At 37.1% G+C, this 23,716-nt stretch overlaps 2 protein-coding genes across 2 annotated transcripts in view; both read right to left on the reverse strand.

The window, feature by feature from the left end:
- Nucleotides 1–7,790, reverse strand: part of LOC140149827 (monocarboxylate transporter 13-like) — a 41,630-nt gene extending 33,840 nt beyond the window's left edge. Inside the window, exon 1 of the mRNA XM_072171863.1 lies at nt 7,556–7,790. Coding sequence (XP_072027964.1) covers nt 7,556–7,736 — 181 coding nt within the window. The 5' untranslated portion in view covers nt 7,737–7,790. The remainder of the gene's footprint in view (nt 1–7,555) is intronic.
- A 1,908-nt stretch (nt 7,791–9,698) lies between these two features.
- Nucleotides 9,699–23,484, reverse strand: LOC140150853 (monocarboxylate transporter 13-like). Its single transcript, XM_072172999.1, has 4 exons — nt 23,196–23,484; nt 15,192–15,335; nt 13,198–14,013; nt 9,699–12,646 (listed from the first exon to the last, which is right to left on the reverse strand). Exons 1-4 carry the CDS (start codon nt 23,374–23,376, stop codon nt 12,453–12,455), a joined length of 1,335 nt encoding a protein of 444 aa, XP_072029100.1. The 5' UTR covers nt 23,377–23,484; the 3' UTR covers nt 9,699–12,452.
- Between the last annotated feature and the right edge of the window lie 232 nt (nt 23,485–23,716).

Below are 23,716 nucleotides of genomic sequence, written 5' to 3' on the forward strand. Positions count from 1 at the left end.
GAGAAAACAAGTATTATTTTGGGCAAGTCAATACATGGATGCATACAAATTATTTTGAGTACGCTATATTGACCAACACCAAGTTGGTAACAACGCGAGAATAACGAGAATCAACTATTTATATTTTAAAAAATGAGATCAATATGGTTTACAAACAACTGATTACGGTACATGTACATGTATATGTGCAAGTCAACATGGATGCATACAAATGTTGACTGACACCAGCATAGTAGACATACATGTATGAAAAATTGTAAATTTTACAAATTTACATACATGTATGAAAAATTGTAAATTTTACAAATTTACCGTGGACGATGCAAACCCCGAGAAGCATACAGAAAGAGGAAAAAATCAAGATGAGGGACACCCATCCCATGCCTGTGGTACTCTCTCGCTACAGCCCGCCGTTGTCGTACACTGCACTGAGGTGGCTACTCCATATTTTTGTGTTCACAATGCCCGCCGTAATTAGAAACCAACTGAGTCACGATCCACAGTGACATCGCCCCGATATCTTCATAGCAGAAATCGCCATGGTAGGTTGAATCCACAGCCACACATGGCTATTTTATTCGGACCTTATGAGATGCATATTATTAGCGAAGTGACCTGACTAAGGCTATGACAATAGACGGGTAATTGATTTCGCCGCTGTGTGAGCAAGCTTGTATACCGACATTGCGGTCAATGGTTAGTATAGGCCTACTGTCTCCACTTGAGTGAGTGCCGCTATAGCCTGCTGCGCGCTGTAGTCCATAGGCCTACAGGACCAACGCAATATAAAATTGAGAGTTTTGGTCAAATTTTGAGTTCAAAGCGCACGGCCAATTTTCAAAGCGCACGCTAACGACTATAATATCTGTTCAACACGTATTTCTCAAGTTTATGAGACCAAATCTGGTTTCTTGAGAAAAAAATCCTTTACGGGAGATATTCATCATTTTCTAATCCAGTATCCGAAGATTTTCGTCTGATATCAAAATCGTGCATAGCAATTCACGTGTATCGATCCCGTGTACGGTATTCATTTTAATGTCTCTGCTGCACCAAATAATTAATAGCCAGGCGATGTCGGTGTGCGATCTACGATAAGAAAAATTCTTACCCAGAAGAAAAAAGCTTTTTGCACTTAAGGGGGTACTACACCCCTGTGGTAAATTTGTATACACGTATGTAGTAACGTTTGGGGTGGGTTCAACTTTGTATAAGGCCAAGGGTAAGAAAAACTTGAAGAAAAAAAATACGTAGATTTTTTTTTTACACATGTACCGTACATTTAAACGGTTATCGATTTTTCTAAACGGATAGTGCATTTAACGGGCGGTTGTATATGAAACGTTTATACGTATACACCCTTACACTTAGAAATATGATTGACCCCAGGCTCACATCTCACACTATAGGTGGCGCTATTCGTCCATAGGGATTTGGAATGTGACTGTACGGTCCAAAAATGGCTTTACTGTGGGGCTCAATGGAAAAAATTACTAAAAATTAATTTTGACAACCAAAACCTAAGTGATGTTGACTTATGTTGGTACTGGGATAATAATGGATTCATAAACTATCACATAGTGCAATCCATGTTCCACCAAGTCGACACTCGATTTAGCTCAAAAGCAATTTGTGTGTAAATCAGGACCATCCAAAACAGCTTTCTTACAGTAAAGAATAGGAGGTCATCTGGGGTCACATACATGTACAGTAGTGTAGGCCTACATTGTACATGCCTGCTGTCACAATTTCACACACAAAATTTTGGACAATTTGGTGACACTATTTTTGTCTGTAACTTCAAAATTTAAAGTATATGCACTAGAAACATGATTGACCCCTTATTGTTTAGGTAATTTGATTCTCTTTCAAATGAAAGAACTTTCAGCTGAAAATATTGAACTTCAACATTTTATGAACATACTAGCATCAGTGCTGTACGGTGCGACCAATTTAGGCGCATTGGCGACTAGATTTTTTCTGATGCGACTAAACCTTCAATCCTTGGCGCCAATGGCGACCAACTGTTGAAGCTTTTATTCGCCAGCAAATGCAGAACGTGTAAATAATGTAGTGTTCAATAGTACAAATGTAGGCTATGAATATCATGACATCTCAATGGGGACTTTCTGGAAAACATATCTATAGGCCTACACTGTACATGCTGTGTATGGAGTATGTTGATTGAGTACAGCAGCTATGATTCATTCAACGCAACATGTGACAGGGAAACCCCTTAACATTGAACGTAGATATAAACATTGTGGCAGAATGACTTCGAGAAAAGTTGGAATACGGTGCGTTGACGCCTCAGTTTTTTTACTTGGGAGGAAAATTTGGGCGCCTAAATTTATAAAGTTAGGAGCCATTGGCTCCTCAATCAGTTTTTGCACCGTACAGCACTGCCTAGCATAGCAACCAGCTCGAGAAAGGGGAACTGCACATGCCACATGCGCTGCACATGCGCACACTGGTTTTACAAGGCTATTTCCCCTTTGTGACGTCAGCCCGACCAAGTCCAAGAGAATACTTATACTAAAATGCAGAAAACCTTTGACGAGCGCAGTATTGTAAGGATACATCGCAGATTTACTGCGTTGCACGCACTTGTCTCTGATTGGCTGCTGAGGCGATCTGTTGTTGCCGAGTAGATATTTATGAATGAACTGTGCGCCGTACGCGTTGTTAGCGCCGAATTTGCAACATCACGGTAGTCGCGCTCGTCAAAGGTTTTCTGCATTTTAGTATATGTAAACTAATTGTAAACTGCATTGTTTGTACATGTAAAAAATGCCTTTTTTGAGAGAGAGACTAACGCAGTAACTGACTATCACTAGGCCTCCGATCACTAAATAGTTAAATACAAATGTTATAAGCTTACAAGTTACTCTTAATACAATCCACATCATGTGTATAATGTCATACAACATCATCATCATCATCATCATCAAGGTATTGGTACATGAGATCAGGTATAGTTAGTGAAGTAGTGCCGTACTATTACGCCGACTTTCGTATTTGGCAAGGAGGACGATTTCGACCTCCTGGTTTGTTTACAAACAGAGAGGTAGACAAAAGACCGTCCCGCTTGTCCAAACACTCAAGTATCAGAAGGATGGTCCACAATAGCGTGATTCACGTAACATGAACAGGGATTAAAAAGCTGTCACGTAGAACATGTACCATGTGCTTCTATTGTCCAATTTGCCATCAAGATTTCATATGGAAACAGTTCAGACCCAGTACAGGATCATGTCAGAAATTAATATTTTGTTCTGGGTCTGATTATTCGGACTATTAGTGAAGTACAGCATGTCTGGCAATGCCGGCTCAACCAGACATGCAGAACCAGATTTTAAGCTTACTGATGACAATGACATAACTGACAATAAAATTACATTAAAAATTAGTTTATTATTGTGGCTTACCTGATTTTATCTGCAGGATATCTAGTCAATTAATAATTGTTTCTTTTAAACACAAAATGTTGCCAAAATGTGCGTTTTTATTCACCGCACCAACGATTTACATAATTTTACGATCTACGGAATTGCAACGGTAATCTACAACACGAAAATCGGCAATCGCAAAAATGGGACACTTTGCCCTTTGACCCCTGTGTTCAGTCTTCCCATATTGCATTGCGCGTGTTTTTGGCGACGGGGCTTATTCACGATATAATACAATTTTATGACAAATTATTAAAATTTGATATTTTTCACATTTTGATATATAACAGTCCTCGAAGTAAATTTTATGAATCTAATGATATATTCTTAAAGTGTATGTAGTTGGGAGGAAAAGTCGACGATCAATTGAAACTTTTGACCTTTCATATTGAAGATTTTTTCCCCAAAAGACCTAATTTTGTGTGTGTTTTGGGAAAAAATCCATATCTTCAATACGAAAGGTCAAAATTTTCAATTGATCGTCGGCTTTTCATCCCACCTACATACACTTTAAGAATAAATCAGTAGATTTATAAAGTTTACTTCGAGTACTGTTAAATATCAAAAATATCAATTTTAATCATTTGCCATAAAATGTGTATTACATTGCGAATTTCAAAAAATCCAAAATTCTTTGATATCAGAAAGACATTCTACGTATTCAGAATGCAACTCGATATGCCTGATGTGCTCTAATGTCCCACAATAAATACTGTCCAAACGTTCATACCCCACCCCTTAACTTTAAAAAAACCAGCTTTAAAATCGGCTAACATCATATATATTATTCTAAATTAAAGAGACAGAAATTTGTTCTGTAATTCTGGGGAAAGCTATATGCAGACATGTTATACCAAAAACTCTCTACTTCCTGATGCCTCATACGTCATTCCCTCTGACATAACTTGTCGCATCTTTTACAAGTTGTTAATATTCACAAGACATGTTACAACGCTCTTTTCTTTACTTTCTAAAACATTAGGCCCTATTACACTAATGCATGTTGTATGGCAAAATACAGACATAATTATGATAATGAAGGCATGCTTTGCGGGTATAAGCGAATTCTGCACATTACGATGAAACCGCTAACAATGCTCACATATTTAGGCCCTATTATACTAATGCATGTTCCCGGGGGGGCCACTCGAATGGTGAAGGGGGGTATCAGGCGCGTCCGTAAATTCACGTAAAAAGGGTATTTTTTCAGACTAGGGCACGTTACGTGCGTAACGCGAATAGGGTATCAAATCCATGTAAAATTGGTGTAAAAGGGTATGTTTTTGGAGCTCTTACGTACTTAGGGTAGTTATGCCCCGGGGCTTTGCCAACGGACTCAATTCTTTCGACGCTAGACACTTAACCCATACCAAACTGGTAAAAATATACATCATTTTTCTCCCGATTTTCGTTGATGCATGCACATTAAAAAATTATTTAATAGGCCTACGGAAACCATCTTGTTGTAGCCTACAATAAGATGGTTTCCGATAATTTTCTCCTGCACATTCATATTTTAATTACCATCTAATACTTCTGAAGGTATTCAGTTAACTATTTAGCTCTAGTGGTGCAAAAGAATAAGCCTACAAGATGGTTTCCGACTGCGTTATTCTCCCGACTTTCGCATGATGCATGCACATTAAAAAATTATATGGCTAGGACTCACAAGATGGTTTCCGAAATAATGTTCTTCCGACTTGCTGATTTTTCATGCACATTAATATTTTACTTAACCATCTGATGCTATGTCTTCTGAAGGTATTCAGTTAACTATTTAGCTCTATTGGTGTTAAAGAATAAGCCTACAAGATGGTTTCCGACTACGTTATTCTCCCGACTTTCACATGATACATGCACATTAAAAAATTATATGGCTAGGCCTACAAGATGGTTTCCGAAATAATGTTCTTCCGACTTGCTGATGATGCACATTAATATTTAACTCAACCATCTAATGCTATGTCTTCTGAAGGTATTTAGTTAACTATTTAGCTCTAGCAGTGCAAAAAAATAATCCTACAAGATGGTTTCGGACTTTGTTTTTCTCCTGACTTTCGCATGATGCATGCACATTAAAAAAACTATATAGGCCTACAAGATGGTTTCCGAAATGATTTTCTTCCAACTTACTGATTTTTCATGCACATTAATATCTTTTATTAACTATCTAACTGCTACACATGCTTTGTCATCTGAAGGTATTTAGTTAACTATTTAGCTCTAGCAGTGCAAAAAAATAAGCCTACAAGATGGTTTCGGACTTTGTTTTTCTCCTGACTTTCGCATGATGCATGCACATTAAAAAAACTATATAGGCCTACAAGATGGTTTCCGAAATGATTTTCTTCCAACTTACTGATTTTTCATGCACATTAATATCTTTTATTAACTATCTAACTGCTACACATGCTTTGTCATCTAAAGGTATTTAGTTAACTATTTAGGTCTATTTGTGCAAAAGAATAAGCCTACAAGATGGTTTTCGACTTTGTTTTGTCCTGACTTTCTCATGGTGCAGCACGGGCACATTAATATATTTTCTTTAACCATGCATAGACAACTGCTATCATAGTATTCTACTTGACATTGACACTGTTTTAATGATGTATTGATCAATGTTTTTCTGAAATTAGTGGGTTGCCAGTCCTATTCATTTAAATTTATAATTGATAAATACCAGAAAACGATGTTTGACCACTTTACTGATGTCCTATTAACTCCAAATTCAAAACCTGGTTGTTTGTTTTTCACAATTTAGCCAGTTGCCAAATTGAATAAATTAATCAATTTAGGACTTACTTTTATAGGGATTTTGCCAACTCAATTTTTTAGAAAACCTAGTTGTGCATCCTTAAACTATTGTTTTAATGGAGGCTACTACTAGTACTATAGGTAAGTTCTGTGAATAAGTGACTTGTGATTAAAAGCAATTAGCTCTTGAAACCTTAAATTTCTCTGTCAGACGGCGGAGCTCTGTCCAATTTTTTCAGAAAAGCTTTATTTTAAAGAGCTCTATCTCTTGATACAGTTCATACATGTATGTACGTAGGGGGCACAGTTTTCAAGTTATGAACCTTTGAAGTTGACACTTTAACATTCAAGCTTTTCATAACATGCATTTATTTAATAAAGGAAACAAAAACACGTTTTTGGTCCAGGTTATTTCCAAAATTGACCCAGGCAACAGCTTCTTAATTATTTTATGGTTAAAAGCACCTGTTTCTTAGTGTTGTTTAGGGGTAATAATTGCATCAATTGTTTAGGGTTAGAGAAAAGACAACTACTTGTTTAGGGTAGCAAATCACGCTACTTATACTTGTTTAGGGGTGCAAATTTCAGTCTCAGCAATACTTGTTTAGGGTGCTTTTTGTGAGTCCACGGACGCGCCTGATACCCCCCTTCACCATTACAGTGGCACCCTCGGGTGCATGTTGTATGTCAAAATACAGACATAATTATGATAATGAAGGCATGATTTGCGGGTATAAGCGAATTCTGCACATTACGATGAAACCGCTAACAATGCTCACATATTTCCTTCACCAATTACAAAAAAAAATATAGCACCATAAAATAAATTAAAAGAAAATGATTTTATACATGCATGTAGGTCTAATGCAATAAGCTGAAATCTTGGTAATTCCAACAATATGACACAGTCAGAATAATTTTAGAAGAGTCGTTGGGAGAATCGATCTGAGAGCATCGATTCCCGTGACGACTCTTCTAAAATTATTCTGTTTGAGAATTCTATTCTCCTAAATTCATCCCTTTTCCAAACGCAGTACGTTAAGGGGGTACTACACCCCTGCCCAATTTGTGCCTATTTTTGCATTTTTCTCAAAAATTATAGCGCATTTGATACAAGTAAGATATGTATATTATAGGGGCAAGGACTACAACTACTACACTGAAAATTCACAAACTCAAGGCAAGTAGTTATTGATTTATTGATCAAATACTGGTTTTCCCTCATTTTTGACTGCAACTCCACAACTGTTGTCTGTGCTGAAATAAAATTTCCAGTGCATTGCAGTCCAGTCAAGACCTGACACTAGTGGATAGGTTCATATATATACCGGTACTTCGAGATATTTACCTACCTGCAATACATTGTGTAGCATATGCAAGACTGCAAATCCACCCTGCAGCTGCTGATCCAACATTGAATTCTTCTAATATCGATGCCATATAAAGCCCCATAACCTGTACTGTTCCATTACTCAAAAGTAACGTAGTAAAGACACAAAGTACTACGCTTATTTGTCGCAAATTCAAGTCCATGGTTGTTTCAATAATTTAAAAGACTGCTGGTTCAACCGTAAACATAGCACATGAATTCATGTATGTATGCCCTACATTAGGCCTACTGAATGCAAATAAGGCTAGTATTATCTTCGGTAAAAGGTCGGGACAATCGGTTAGAATTGTGCTATACAGGGTGTCCCAGAGAAAACTACCGAGTGAATAAAATTGAACGTAAGTCGAAAAATAGACATCATAATCAAACAATTTAAAATGCAGCGCATAGCCTATTTTATTGTGCATCACATACAAAAAATTTATTTGATTCGGTTGGCAGGTTGGGAAAATATAAACAATTACATAATGCGCGCATCAATGCAGTTCATTCCAAGTTTGATCAACAGGCGCTTTTTTCATACTCGCTCAACGCTTCCAAAAGTTTGTGTATCTCATTAATTTAGTCCACATTATCTATTTTATAATCCGACGGTGTTATGTTATTCATGCTTTCACTGAAGATGAATAACAGTTTGTTTGAGAAAACTTTGATTCCTGCAATTGGAAGCTTTCCAACTTATATTTTATTTTTTAACTTTCCAAAGAACATTTGAGCCCAGAATGACAATGAACAAGTGCTTACAGCTTTACGTGTGATTTTTGATACCATGCAACTTAAAAGTTTTAAAAGATATAAACTTTGCATTACAATATCTTGGAAATATTCCAAAAACCAGCTGGAATTCTTTATGCAATAATTCTTTATGCAACATTTATATCAACATTAACGAAAAAAGATATTTATAAGTACTGAGCATCATCGTACATGCAAGCTTCCATTTTCAATATCGTGCAGGTTTTGAAATTTGAACAAAACCTAATTAAATATTTTACAAGAAACAGATTATTTAAAAAGAACGAAAAGGATTTCACCGAATAAAATTTGAAGCCCATTGACAGTTAACCACTAGTGCGCATTGTGTTGAATGATCTTATTTCAAACTTGGAATGAAGTAAATTGACTCATGCGTTATGTAATCGCTCATTTCTTCGCAATCAGTCAACCGATTCCGGTAAAATTAGCGTATAAGATGCAGCATAAGATGAGCTACACGCTGATGTTTAGATTTTTGGATTTTGATGTATATTTCTTGACTTACGTCCAAATTTATTCGCCCGGTAATTTTTCTGGGACACCCTGTATATAGACTTTACCATGTTTACCCCGAAACTACATGACAATGATCTGAACTTGAACCACGGGTAATCGGGTATTGAACTTGGGCTGGTGACTCCAAAGTCCAAATATATTCGCTGTTAAATATTCGTGCAACAGTTTTAGTCAATAATGGTTCATTTATGTTTTTATCTTCTGCGAATGTTAAGTAAAGAAATATCCATTTGATATGTAACATGTAGGCCTATAACATTGAAACAGATAATCGATTTTTTTTCGTCACCAGTCATTCGTTAAAAGTTTTAAATACTGGAAATAATATTGAAATAGGTTGAATACTCGAATACATAATTATTGCATCAAATAAATGACGACGAATGAAATATATTGTTTAGACCTTCAGACTAAAATCCGGACAAAAATAGAATATTTCCTGCTTGGGTTCTTCTTACACTTATATACAAAACAGTGTGTAATTGTTGTCTAGCTGAAAGGTAAGAAAACATACATGGCTTCTTATACTTCCGAGAAAGGCGAGGCGAAAGGCTTATGATCGGTAGTTTGGAAGGATGGTCTCTTATATTCTATTCTCACTTGATGAGTAAAAACAAAATTTCTCCAACCTTATTCTGTATAAAGGTATACATTAACATTGAAAACAAAAACCGCCTGACCCAAACTCAACCCCCCTATTGGAGGTAGCATTTGGAGAATGAATTGACTCTTTATAATCAGAATGTTCAAGCCCAATTTAAATTGGCCAACATTCAAACTGACTTTTTCGATTATTAATGAAGGCGTTCAACAAGGTTGTGTATTATCTCCAGTTATATTTAGCATTTTATTCATGAGTTTAGCAAGCTTCTGGGGGCTGTAGGCTAAAACAATTATGTACCATCATAAATTAGTCAGTGTTATAAAGAATGATCATGATTGGCTGAAATGCCAACATATGGATAATTACTTCCAATCGAATTTAATCGAAATGTACGTTACTTTCGACGGTGGCTCCGATATTATATTGGCCCTAATAACGATTCCCGGTAAGGTGAGTTGGATTTTTTTTTGTTTTGTCCATTTTAAGCCCAAAATTGTTTACTTTCATGCGAAAATGTAGATATGACACTGGGAAATATATTTTATATGTCACTCCTGTTTTTCTGAAACGATATTGCACGAGTACGAAAAAGAGCCAAAGCGCACCTCGCGGGAAATATAAAATTATATGGTGTTCACCGTACGGGAGTGTAGTGGATAAACAACCTGCTACAATACTTTCTATCTACTATAGTTTTTAACGTGTTCCTATTATATTAAACTTAAAGTAACCGCATCCCATAGAAGCCAGCGAGAGCAGTTTTTTTTGAAGAACTTGTTTAAATTGTGATAATGAACTTGACGTAACCCTATGATTTAATATGAGCCTAATTAAATTATGACTCAAACCTCAGACATTAGATTGCAGTAGACCATAGATCCTGAAAAACTAACACGAGTGGTTCGTCCTTAATTAATAAGGTTTGGTAGGGTGGGGTATGGGGGTGGTGGTGAGGTAGGTGTTAGGTGGAGTCGGGGCAAGGGCAGGGCAGGGGCCCCAAGCAAAAGAGAAAATGAAATAAGTGCTGATTAAGGAGATTCTAAAAGGCAGGGCCGAATTTACCTGGGCCAGGCCAAAATTTGGAGGCCCCAAACTCACCGTGAAGAAGGCATGTGCACTCAAAGAGGCCAAGTTTGGTTTACAAATTGGAGGCCAACTATAAGATCGACAGTGGTGGCAGAAGCATTGTAAATTAGAGGGTGATAAGCATATCTTGTTCCGATCTTACTAGGACATTTGCGCACTAGATACATTTTTAATTTCAGACCATTTTAGCCAAAATGAAGGTGAATTTTGCTTTGCCTAGTATGATATGCAGTTTTGCCATATTTTGGTCCAAAACATCCTGTTGTCGGGCTAAAAAGAACATGTACAGGGCAATTTTAGGGGCCCCTCTGGCCCAATGGTAAATCCGGCCCTGCTAAAAGGGCCCCGCACTGTTTCTTGTCCATGGGCCCCCTATGCACTTGCTACGCCCCTGAGTAGGGGTGGGGTAAGGGTAGAGGTTAGGTTTGAGATGAGTGGGTACTGGGTAGGAGTGCAGTGGGATAGGGGGTGCTTGGTGTTCATTACAACAAGTTGCAATAGATCTAGTGACAAATTCTAATGAGCTGTGACATCATCACTCAATTGACATCTCGCCGTGATTTAGTAGTATATTTACTATGCAAATAACCACATTCCTTGCTCCACAGTGTATCAGGAACTAACCCTTTATTATGCTAAATAGGCTTCCCAATTTTACATGTTGAAGGCCACACTCTCCATACCTCAGTAAATATCAAAAGAGAAGAATACTTGTGTATAATAATTATTTGTATAATGGCTTGCCAAATATGGGCATTATAGTGGTATATTTATGAATATTGCATGGTACCTGAAGGCAAAATACCTGGATGGTGTCCAGTTTGGCTCGAATATACCGCATGGTCAATAATATCGAGGGAGTTTGATATTTTATGAATGAACTGTAGTATGAATGGTAGCACATCGCCATCCAGAGCCTTGATTCACTACGAAACAGTAAAATGCTTGGTTGAAATTACATCTGTACCTGAGTCGGTTTTTAAGTTTTGTAATTTTTTTGCACGAAATATGAAGATAACTATTCAAATCAATATTACTTGTGATGTTTTGGCCTAAATACATTTGTTTAGCAAGATACGGCTTTCGAAAGGAGTGGATACGTGCTGGTGGCCTATAATACCCTTGAGTGTGTGATTATTACGTAGTCAATTCACCACACACTGGTGAATGGGAAATGTCCTCCAACTTTTTCTAATGTGTGGCTAGGTGGTGGTGGGAGGGGTAGGAATGAGGTTTGTTGAGTAAGAGTATGCTTGCATTATGAGTGTGTTGATTAGGGGTGGAGCATAGGGCAGGGTAGGGATTCATATGAAAAGATTTGACTACAAAAACGATTCTCCTATAGACGAATTCAACGAGCCAAGTCATGGTCAGGATTTGGTCGGCCATATTTGGTTCCCCGCATGCACCAAACAGGTGTTGTGAGTGCCCAATTGGGTGGATTAAACCCGCTTAAAATGCGATGTTAGATTCTTTTTGTGTTGTAAACTGTCATCATTCTTTTGTCTACGTGTAACACGGGTGATAGAATGCAGTTTAAAATACCCTTCAAGGCCGCATCATTTCACAATTTAGGTGAGATAGCTGGGTCCCCGTCGCGGCTATGGCTGCCATTGAGGAGTAGGAATGCGTGAAATTGGATTCGTCTATAAATGCTTCTACGCACAGTTTCCACCTCGATACACCCGAGTACACAAAAATTTCCAGCACAGCGATAATGAGCGAGTCTGGTCGCCACACAGTCTGTGTTATACTACATGGTTGAGTACATAGCATTTTAAGAGCTGTGTGAGATCTATCCCTCGGTAGGTACGCCACTGCTCGATAATTTATTATATGGTTCGATAAGACGATATTGTTCTGAAAATTGACTGGCATTTGAAATATTAACCCTCTTTTAGATTCCTTCAGATTTATGTCCACAAGTTTTTAATTCATCTTTCTCTCCATCCACATTTCGTACCGCGGTCCACGTCCTTCTTTTCCTATCAGCAAAATAAACAGGGAAAAAGACACATGCTCCGAGAATGTAGGTAGCACCAAAAACGTAGAAACCAAGCTTGTAATTACCAGTTATATCACGTATTGCACCTGTGCAGAAACAATGAAAAGAAACGAGTAGCAATTTAAGGTCAGTTATAATAGAAATTAGTTTGAATGAAATTTTTTAAATTTACAATTGGTATCTCGCACACAAAGCTTTTGTATCGATTGTGATTCCATTCATGATACGCGCTGTTACGTAATCAAGTATATGATATCATTTTCGTAATTATGTGGTTTGAAAGACAACTTTACAGTCTTAAAGAAATTCCATCCAAATATTCAATGGGGTCAAAGGTCAACTCTCGTTACATACTGACCGCCCCTCGTATATTCGCGCGAAAGTAAAGAGTTCGATTTCGGAGGTCCAGACATATTGCACAAACCTGTGCACTTGCATGAGGTAATTATCTGTCATAGACTTATGAATGATCAGTAAGTAGGAAAATATTAACTGCTGCATTCATAACTTTAGTTTTGAAATTTATATAATTCGCGCGCACTGAAGAGTGAGTCGGGAAATATATAAGCACAGGACAAACTCAGGCATATAAATCAACAATAGACTGAATATTCAATTGGTTTTGTTTTTCATTCACCTGCTAAATATGCTCCAGTCATGATTCCCAAACAATCCACGAATAGCTCCATCCCTACCGCTGTCGCCAATTGTGATGTCCCAGTCAGTTGAAGCAACATGACATACATGACTGTGAATAAAATACCCGTAGTAAATCCTATGCCAAACGCAGACACCATAAACCCAGCATAGCTGTTAATTAATGGGTTCACAAAAGTAGACGCGGCAGCTATTATAAGGGTTACTTCATATAATGTCATCGGTGATACCCTGAAAACGTCAACTACAATGCCTTGAACGAAGCGTCCACAAACACTTGCAATGCCGAGCAACGATAACACAAATGCTCCGTCTTTAGAATAACCACTAATAGTCATCTGATTTGAAGAATGTATAATCGCAGCCGTGTAGGCCATATTCACGAAAAATGAAGTTAGATAAACAAGAACTAATATTGGCGTATCCCTAAGCAGGATAATATGACTTGGAAACCACCCAGAGGAAATCCCCGATGATTTCGTTGCACCTGTTTCGTCTAATTGCTTCTGCGTTTTGTCATCTATATCCGGATCATTCCAATCTGCTTTCTTTTCAGGACGACGAGACCGTTGATACGTTGCACCAATGGCCACCACGTGGAAAATTAAGGCGCCTTGTATAAGGAGAGCACTGCGCCAACCGTAAGTTGAAATCAGAAAATTTATCAAAGGCGGGAGAACAAAGACACCTGAAGCACACCCAGCAAACGCTATACCTATCATGGTACCGCAGTATTTCGTAAAGTATGATGTGATGATTATTGGCTGGGAGATGTAGACAAGAGATGCACCAAGTCCTGAAGGAAAAAATTAGTTCAAATTAACTGCAAGCCGAATACTATACTAATAGGAATGCCTTCTTCTCATTCATTGCATTCTTCTTTCTAACTACAGATGAACCCGGGAGATGAACCAAATTTCACGCATTCTTATACATCAATGGAGATCATAGTTGGTTTCCATCCCACCTGAAATGTGAAATGATGCAGCTTTGGCGGGGATTTTAAACCGCATCCCATCACCCGTGTTATACGTAGACAAAAGAACGATGAAAGTTTACAACACAATACAATATAAGATCGATTTTTAAGCAGCTTTAATGCACCCAATTGGACAGTCACAACACCAGTTTGGTGCGGATGGGACCCAGTAATGGCCGAATGAATTCTGACCATTATTTGCCTCGTTGGATTCGTCTATAGCTCGTTAGATTCGTAACGAGCTAAAGTGATGGTCAGAACGAGCTAAAGTGATGGTCAGAATTCATTCGGCCGTTACTAATCTTTCTGCACCAAACCGGTGTTGTGACTGCCCAATTTGGTGGATAAAGGCCGCTTAAAATCGATCTTATATTGCATTTAATCTACGTGTAACACGAGTGATGGATGGAATGCAGATCCCCGCCAAGCCTGCATTATTTTTTTTTACATTTCAGGTAGGATGGACCCTGTCAATGTCTGCCATTGAGGTGTAGGAATGCGTGAAATTTGAATCGTCTATACTCTTAGCTACTCCTCCTTCATCATATTTCGCTTATCAACATAACAATTATGATCTTCGTCTTCATCATCATGATTATCATCCCAACATCATCTTCTTTTCTCCCTTCTTCTTTGTTTTCATTCTCTTCAGCTTCGACTTCTTCCTCTTCATGTCTATCATCATCGTCTTCTCCTCCTCCTTCGTCTTCATGCCCTTTTGCTTCGTCATCTTCCACCTGCTCCTTTATCATCATTGTCTCCTCCTCCTTCGTCTTCTTCCCTTTCTGCATTTACTTCTTCCACTTCCTCATCACAAAATTAATGATTACCCCGGGTGATTACCATCTCCTCCTCCTTTTCCTCCTCCTCCTTCTCCTCCTCCTCCTCCCCCTTCTCCTTTGTCTTCATGTAAGTTCACACTACTGCATCTTTGTCTTCCTCTTATTCCTCCTATAATTTACGTGTTGATCAAGGGGAGTATGAAAGTCACATACCAGGGATAATGCCCAGAGTGATGAACAGTGCCGAAGTTGAATTGGCTAAATAGGTGGTCATCATTCCGGCTGCTTGCAATGTACCTCCTGCCATCACTACCCACCTGTAGTGAACTTTGTTAACCACAACACTTGTCAACGGACCTGTAAATATTTCCAATATAATATATAATATTATTATTTAGTGAAGAAGGGGAGCAAATAAAATTTGGCTGAAGCCTGATTCGAACAGGTTACCGTTTTATTACGAGTCCAGTTTTTACCATTTATCCAGCGCCATGATGGACGTATCTTTTTATGGCACATACAGGGTGGTCCAAAAACAACCTTACTCAATAGAGGTTATCCGTGTTCTATAAGCTGCATATCCTATCAACGACTGCTATACCTTGTTTAGGATTGTCAAAAGAAGTACCTGCATGTGCACTGAGGCATGACTCTTTCAAAATAGCCCACCAAAGTCATGCAAGTAACTCCGAGGTCGTGCATTGAATGAGGAATACTACGTGAACCAGCGCCTTTTGTTAGAACTCACACATGAGTAAGGTGGATAACCCTATTTCAAAGTTTCATATCTCAAAATTGAAAAGTCTGTTTTATATTGTTTTTGCTTATTCTTAACAACCATCTTTCTAAGAGTATTCGGTGAAAAAAATTAATGAAAAAAACTAAATTACAAACGTGGCTGCAGTTTTAAGACAAATGGTCAAATATGAGTTTGTCCACGCGTAAGCCTATGGCTTCTGCGCCACAGCACATTATGCATCGAGTGTTTCTCCCCCGATGGTACGCAGGCACGTTGCAATTTTCAGACGGAATTCCGGAACGGGACGTAAAATACCTATAAATTTACGTGGCTTAAGGGATCTGGAATGAGCGTTTCGACAGTATTATTTGTGGGACATGAGAGCACATCAGACATATCGAATTGCATTCTGAATACGAAGAATGTCTTTCTGGTATCAAATATTTTTCATTTTTGAAATTCACGATATAATACAAATTTTATGACAAATTATTAAAATTTGATATTTTTCACATTTTGATATATAACAGTCCTCGAAGTAAATTTTATAAATCTAATGACATATTCTTAAAGTCGATGCAGCTGGGAGTAAAAGCCGACGTTCAATTGAAAATTTTGACCTTACATATTGAAAATATGGATTTTTTTCCCAAAAAGACCTAATTTTTTTTGGTGTTTTGGGGAAAAATCCATATCTTCAATACGAAAAGTCAACATTTTAAATTGATCGTCGGCTTTTCATCCCACCTACATACACTTTAAGTATAAATCATCAGATTTATAAAGTTTACTTCGAGTACTGTTAAATAACAAAAATATCAATTTTTAATCATTTGCCATAAAATGTGTATTACATTGCGAATTTCAAAAAATCAAAATTATTTTGAGGACATTCTTCGTATTCTGAATGCATTTCGATATGTCTGATGTGCTCTAATGTCCCACAATAAATACTGTCCAAACCCCATCCCTTAAGATGATTCTTTTGATTCTTTCAAGACGAGTATGCGTTTGTGAGTATCATTTTGTATTCACGCAAGTTCGAAACTGTACCACGGATGACAAATTCCATAGGCTTACTTTTGGACAAATATTATTTTGACCCTTTACCTTAAAACTGGCGCCACATACCGGTAACATTCTTTTGCAGTAAATTGTTCACCAAATACTTTTAGAAAGATGTTCTTTCAGGATATGCAACAAAAATTTGAAATAGTGTTTTAAACTCGAGAGTAATCAACCTTTGAAATTGGGTAAAGTTGTTTTTGGGCCACACTGTATTTAGAATAGGTCTATATAACGCTTTTTTGAGAGTAGCTGCTCAAAACTCCGAGAAATGAACCTTCCAAATTGGGAAAGTTCTTTTTGGACCACACTGTTAAGTAGAGATGGTCTAAATTGAAAAGGTTTCAAACATCAAATTGCAGTCCAGTCAAGACCTGACACTAGTGGATAGATTCATATACGAGGGGCAGTCAGTATGTTTTTTGACTCGTGACGTCATTTGTGGATTGTTTTCATGGCATTTCTCAATGATTACATAAACACTGTACCTTTGTCTTTCAAACAACACGTGTACAAATTATGTCGCACACATGATTACGTAACAGCATTAGCATAAAATCAATGGTCTAGAGTCACTTGGTGAAATTGAGTCGTTTTTGTTCAGGGAAATAAGAGGCTGAAATGAGGTATTGTTGTATTTTCTATATTTTCTCGGGAATTAAAGTATGGAGAATGCTGCTTTTTGGAACAGTAATAGAACTACCAGTTTATTTAACCATGTTTGTTGGGCTGTAAAGGTTTTAGTTTATTAAAAATGCGTGGTCAAATGTGTCTTATTTTTGATAAAAACAAGGTTTTTCTTTCTATAAAAATCTTGATATTGCCAAAAATAGCAAACGTGGAAATTTAAATTTTTTTGCCAGTTCTGTTGACTAATCTCCAAACATTAAAACGGGAATCTCCCTAGAAAATATTTGAATCCGTGATTAAAATATAACCGTTATTCTACCATTGTTACATTTATACAAAAAGTAGTGGTACAGAGAGAGAGGCCATCGTTTGAATGAGAAATTTATTTTAAAACTTTTCTGTTCATTTCAGGTTGAGATCATCCATAAAAATTCATATGAATATTTAAATTCAAATTTTCATAGCATTTTGTAATATTTTAGGCCCTATTTACATGGAATTGTGCAATTTTGTGCATTTCCACCATGTTGTATCGGTCATCCTACCTACGCATGCGCAGATTGTTGTTTAATTTGCACCAGTTATCATTGCAATGAGTACCAGCTCTCACACGTGACCAGTCATTAAATTTTAGTCTGTTTCATTTTGGAGATAATTAATGTCATTTGTAATAACTGCTTTTTCATTTTTGCCATTTTGGAGATAATTAATGTCATTTGTAATAACTGCTTTTTCATTTTTGCCATTTCTGCAGAATAATTTTGCTTCTATTCAAGCCCTAAAGTTGTTGAAGTTTCCAGACGTCTAATTTTCACTCAATTTTAATGGCAAGTCTCATATTTTACCACATGCAAACTGAGGACCTAGTGTTTATTCCTGCCTAAAACTAGCCATATGCACCTTGTACTTTTGCTGTTCTCGGACATTTTAAACACGTGTTTTTTCTGTAATTTAAAAGGCCCGCCTGTTTGCGTGATTTGCCAGTGTCCCTAGTCTATTGATTTTATGCTCATGCTGTTACGTAATCATGTGTATGATATAATTTTTACATGTGTTGTTTGAAAGACAAAGGTACAGTGTTTATGTAATCACTGAGAAATGCCATGAAAACGATCCACATATGACGTCACGAGTCAACTCTTAAAACATACTGACTGCCCCTCGTACTAGTAATTATACCGATACTTCGAGATATGCCTATCTACCTACCAGCAATACATTGTGTAGCATATGCAAGGCTGCAAATCCACCCAGCAGCTGCTGATCCAACATTGAATTCTTCTAATATCGATGCCATATAAAGCCCCATAACCTGTACTGTTCCATTACTCAAAAGAAACGTAGTAAAGACACAAAGTACTACGCTTATTTGTCGCAAATTCAAGTCCATGGTTGTTTCAATAATTTAAAAGACTGCTGGTTCAACGGGAAACATAGCACATGAATAGGCCTACATGTGTGTACATTACTGAAAGCAAAGCAAAATAAACGCTATCAGCTGCTATCATCGGTAAAAACAAAGTTTCCCCAACCTTATTCTTTATAAAGGTATAAAAACCCGCCTGACCCAAACTCCCACCCCACCCGAATTAAATGGTGCGTCCCTATTGGGTGTAGCATTTGGCGAATTAATTGACTCTTTGTATCAGAATGTTCAAGCCCAAGTTATATTGGTCAACATTCAAATTGACTTTTTCGATATTATGAAGGCGTTCAACAAGGTTGTGACCTGTTGTGTATTATCTCCAGTTATAGCATTTTATTCATGAGTTTAGCAAGCTTCTGGGGGCTGTGCAACAATTATGAACCATCATAAATTATTCAGTGTTATGAAAGAACGGTCATGATTGGCTGAAATGCCAACATATGGATAATTACTTCCAATCGAATTTAATCGAAATGTACGTTACTTTCGCCCGTGGCTCCGATATTTATAATAACGATTCCCGGTAAGGCGAGTCAAAGTTTCTTTTCGTTTTCTGTCCATTTTTATCCTAAAATTGTTTAAAAATTGTTTGAAAATGTAGATAAGTGGCACTTGGAAATATATTTTATGTCACTCCTGTTTTTCTGAAACGGTATAAAAAATATTGCACGAGTACGAAAAAAGAGCCAAAACGCACCTGGTGAAAAATAGGCTATAAAATTATATGGTGTTCAACGTACGGGCGTGCAACAACCTGATCGGGGGCAACTTGTTTATATATACAATACTTTCTAAACTCAACCCAGAAAGTATCGAAACGATTTTAGATGGTCAGATATATCGGGAACTGAAATATATAGCAAAAATTATTTAATGTATATAAAGAGCAGCTTTCTCCTGCGTATTTTGATACCTCTCTTGTTGCTCTACGATATCATTTGGTCGAGTTATGGGCGCTTGAGTGCCTTCAAGTCGGATTTTGAAAGTTGCACTTAGCTCCCAGAGGTTGATTCAATGTAATCCCAGCATGCAGTATGATATTAGGTGGAATGTAATAAAGGAGCCATTTCAACACCATTTCAAATTTAAATTTATGTGCAAAATAAGAACCAGTAGTTTTGATGGAATATTCATCGCGACTTTTATGTTTTGAATTGATAATTAGGTACGGGTAATGTTTGTTGATACATTGCTACCAAGAAAGTTAAAAAGTCGTGTGTTTTTAAAACAATGATAGATATTTTATATGCTTGGGAAAAGAAGGTGGAACCAGCCAAGTTTTCTTGCACATGCATGCATGCAGACACATAGCTTATCTTGTTGTATAACAACCTTGACCAAGCACAGCAGGAGCCCAGCATGATGTTTTCTGAAAATAACCATGTGTTTTTCAAACATGCTGTCAGTGGCTGCAATGTATTCTGGGCTTACATTTAATCAACCTCTGCTTAGCTCCTATTCAAGCCAAATGCGTGCGACGACGAATCCAGGCATTGATAGACAGGATGGTGGGCACACCAAATATTGAGATGTCAGCAGAAAGAGTTCATGAGATAAGTCAGAGATAAGTAAAGGGTAGCAAATATTGAAGTTGGAAGTCGAAGGAGTAAAATAAAGTAAAGTTCATGGTTAAGTAAACAGAGCACATCGGTGTCCTTTGTTGTGTGTGGGGGTGGGTGTATGTAGGGGGTGGGGGTGTGTGTGTGTACACGAAGAACGCATTTGGCTTGAATAGGAGCTAAGTGCAACTTTCAAAATCCGACTTGAAGCCACTCAAGCGCCCATAACTCGACCAAATGCACATCGTAGAGCTACAACAAAAGAGGTATCAAAATGCGCAGGAGAAAGCTGCGCTTTATATACATTAAATCAGTTTTTTTGCTATATATTTTAGTTCCCGATATATCTGACCATCTATAATCGTTTCGATACTTTCTGGGTTGAGTTTATCTACTGTAGTTTTTAACGTGTTCCTATTATATCAAACATAAAGTAACTGCATCCCATAGAAGCCAGCGAGAACAGTTTTTTCGAAGAACTTGTTTAAATTGTGACTATGAACTTGACGTAGCCCTCTGACTTCGGAGCCTAATTAAATTATGACTCAAACCTCAGACATTAAATTGCAGTAGACTATAGATCCAGGGCTTCATTACCGAAAATTAGAAGTCGTCAAAATGGTATCAATATGATCACATAAATACTATAATACAAGAAAATAGTCCATCGAAATCATTTAACGAGAGCCAAGATAAGATAACATTTCATAGTTTATCTTTAAAAATCTAGCGAACCCAGTGCCTGGGTACAGGGGATCGAATGTCATTTGCCGCCCCACCAGGCTGCTATTTATGTGATTATTCAACATTTCTACAAGGGCTACAATTTGCAGATAAAAAGTGACTTATTTCCAGACGAAATCAACAAATCATAGCACATACCAGTTTTTATCTATTATGAATATCAAAATGCTATGTCTAACCTTTTCTCAACAAAACCTAAACATGTTCAAACTCCACTTTCTGTTTTTACATGCAAAAATGAGCAAATAAGCACTGCAATGTAACATGCGCGTGTCAACTTAGGAAGATACGCCCGTGAGCCCGTGACACGATTAGCTAATATCATGAATATATTTTAGGTTTCAATGTTAATGGGACCAACTTTAAAAAGGTAAAAAGCCACACAGGAAAGACGTTTTTAAACGTTGGTCCCTTTTTACCTTTCGAAACGTTTTGGTACAAAATACTTATCTACCTGTAATACATTGTGTAGCATATGCTAGACTGCAAATCCACCCTGCAGCTGCTGATCCAACATTGAATTCTTCTAATATCGGTGCCATATAAAGCCCCATAGTCTGTACTGTTCCATTACTCAAAAGAAACGTAGTAAAGACACAAAGTACTACGCTTATTTGTCGCAAATTCAAGTCCATGGTTGTAAAAGACTGGTTCAACCGTCAACATAACTATTAATATAGGCCTATATAAATCGGCATATATAATACTGACCAGGCAGAACGCTGACATTGACCTAGCTATAATTTTCAATCATGTTCAAAAAGTGTGGAGACCTTTCTTTTATTGGGCCCGTGAATTGTTCACTAATAGCGAAGAAGTCACACAAAATTTATTATCAACTAATATTATTTTTTTGGTAAACAATAGACTTGATAATAACTATTCATTCATTCGTCTTTGTTTCATTTAATATAGAATAGCCTAACAGCACAGCAACAAAATAATACAAACATTGATTGAGGAGATTCCAAGGCTGGATAGACTGTATTAATTACCCCTGGCCTAAATTAAGTTTCAAAAAATTTACTCAAAATGTGTGTTCCTTGAATACTGTACATGCTCTTGGAGCTCTTACTGCAGACATTGGCAGATGCTCGAATTGCAGGCTTATATAATTTAGGATGGGGCTATGTTGGGGTGTTTGTTTTTTTTTGGGGGGGGGGGGTCCAATAAATTGTTTTCAAAAGTCGAAAGGTGGGATAGTCCTAGAGGTGATTTTGCACCTGTTTGTCCCATTCTTTTTACCAGCATTTTATTCTGTTTAATTTGTCTTGATTAGTATGTGCAATATTTATATATAATATATTTGTCTTTGTAATTGTAGGCCTATATGAACCAGTGATGAAGCATTAATAAATGAATAAATAAAATAAATCAACCTTTGAAATTGGGTAAAGTTGTTTTTGGACCACACTGTATTTAGAATAGGTCTGTATAACGCTTTTGAGAATAGCTGCTCAAAACTTAGACCATGCCATAGTCGATTTTTGATAAATAAAAATGCGTTATTAATCATGATGAACGCATTCAGTTGAACTCGAAATTATACTGATATTTATTACATCAAAATACTAGTATAAAATGGTTATGAAAAAGTTTATATAATTATATTTGTGACAGTAAAAGTAAAGTATACGTAGGCTTATATTATTGAATGCAACATATCATAATAGCATAACTATAATGGCACTTCAATACTGAACAATTCTAATTTTAGAATCTGCCAGTTTATTACGAGTTAAAATCACTTCGGAAGCTAACATACAGAGGGAGTACGGTGACTGAAAAGATGATCAGTTGTGAAAATCTATCAATTTTGCACAAATTAATTAAATCGGAGTTTTAAGCTTAAATGCAATATCCAGAGTATGCACAATCATGACAAATTATGGGCAAGTGGACTACAGAGTAGTCTACTCAAAACGCCGAGGAATGAACCTTCCAAATTGGGTAAAGTTCTTTTTGGACCACACTGTTAAGTAGAGATGGTCTAAATTGAAAAGGTTTCAATCAAACATAGGTTCATATACCGGTACTTCGAGATATCTACCTACCTGCAATACATTGTGTAGCATATGCAAGACTGCAAATCCACCCTGCAGCTGCTGATCCAACATTGAATTCTTCTAATATCGATGCCATATAAAGCCCCATAGTCTGTACTGTTCCATTACTCAAAAGAAACGTAGTAAAGACACAAAGTACTACGCTTATTTGTCGCAAATTCAAGTCCATAGTTGTTTCAATAAAGTAAGAACTGCTGGTTCAACCAGGGATATGAGACATCCCTGGTTCAACTGTAAACATAATTTATATATAGCACATACATTACTGAACGCTATCCAAAAGGCTATCGGTAAAAGGTCGGGACAATCTGTCAGATGTGCTATATATAGGCTTTACCATGTTTACCAAGTGGTAGCTGCATGACATTTATCTGAATAATACTTAAGTATTGAACCCCGGGTATTGAACTTCCTGTTGGGCTGATAACTCCAATAATGGTTCATTTATGTGAATGTTTAGTGAAGAAAAATCCATATTTGACATGGAATGTTTTGTGGAAACATATTAT

This window comes from Amphiura filiformis, chromosome 4 (genome assembly GCF_039555335.1).
Source record: "Amphiura filiformis chromosome 4, Afil_fr2py, whole genome shotgun sequence".
Lineage (NCBI taxonomy): Eukaryota > Metazoa > Echinodermata > Ophiuroidea > Amphilepidida > Amphiuridae > Amphiura > Amphiura filiformis.

What these genes read in the sequence shown, in the direction of transcription:
- LOC140150853 (XM_072172999.1), bottom strand. Translation starts at nt 23,376, where the DNA reads ATGGACTTGAATTTGCGACAAATAAGCGTAGTACTTTGTGTCTTTACT. An exon ending in TGCTACACAATGTATTGCAG is followed by an intron (nt 15,336 to 23,195) that starts GTAGGTAGATAT and finishes AAATATTTACAG; the next exon opens with GTCCGTTGACAAGTGTTGTG. An exon ending in CACTCTGGGCATTATCCCTG is followed by an intron (nt 14,014 to 15,191) that starts GTATGTGACTTT and finishes TTTTTCCTTCAG; the next exon opens with GACTTGGTGCATCTCTTGTC.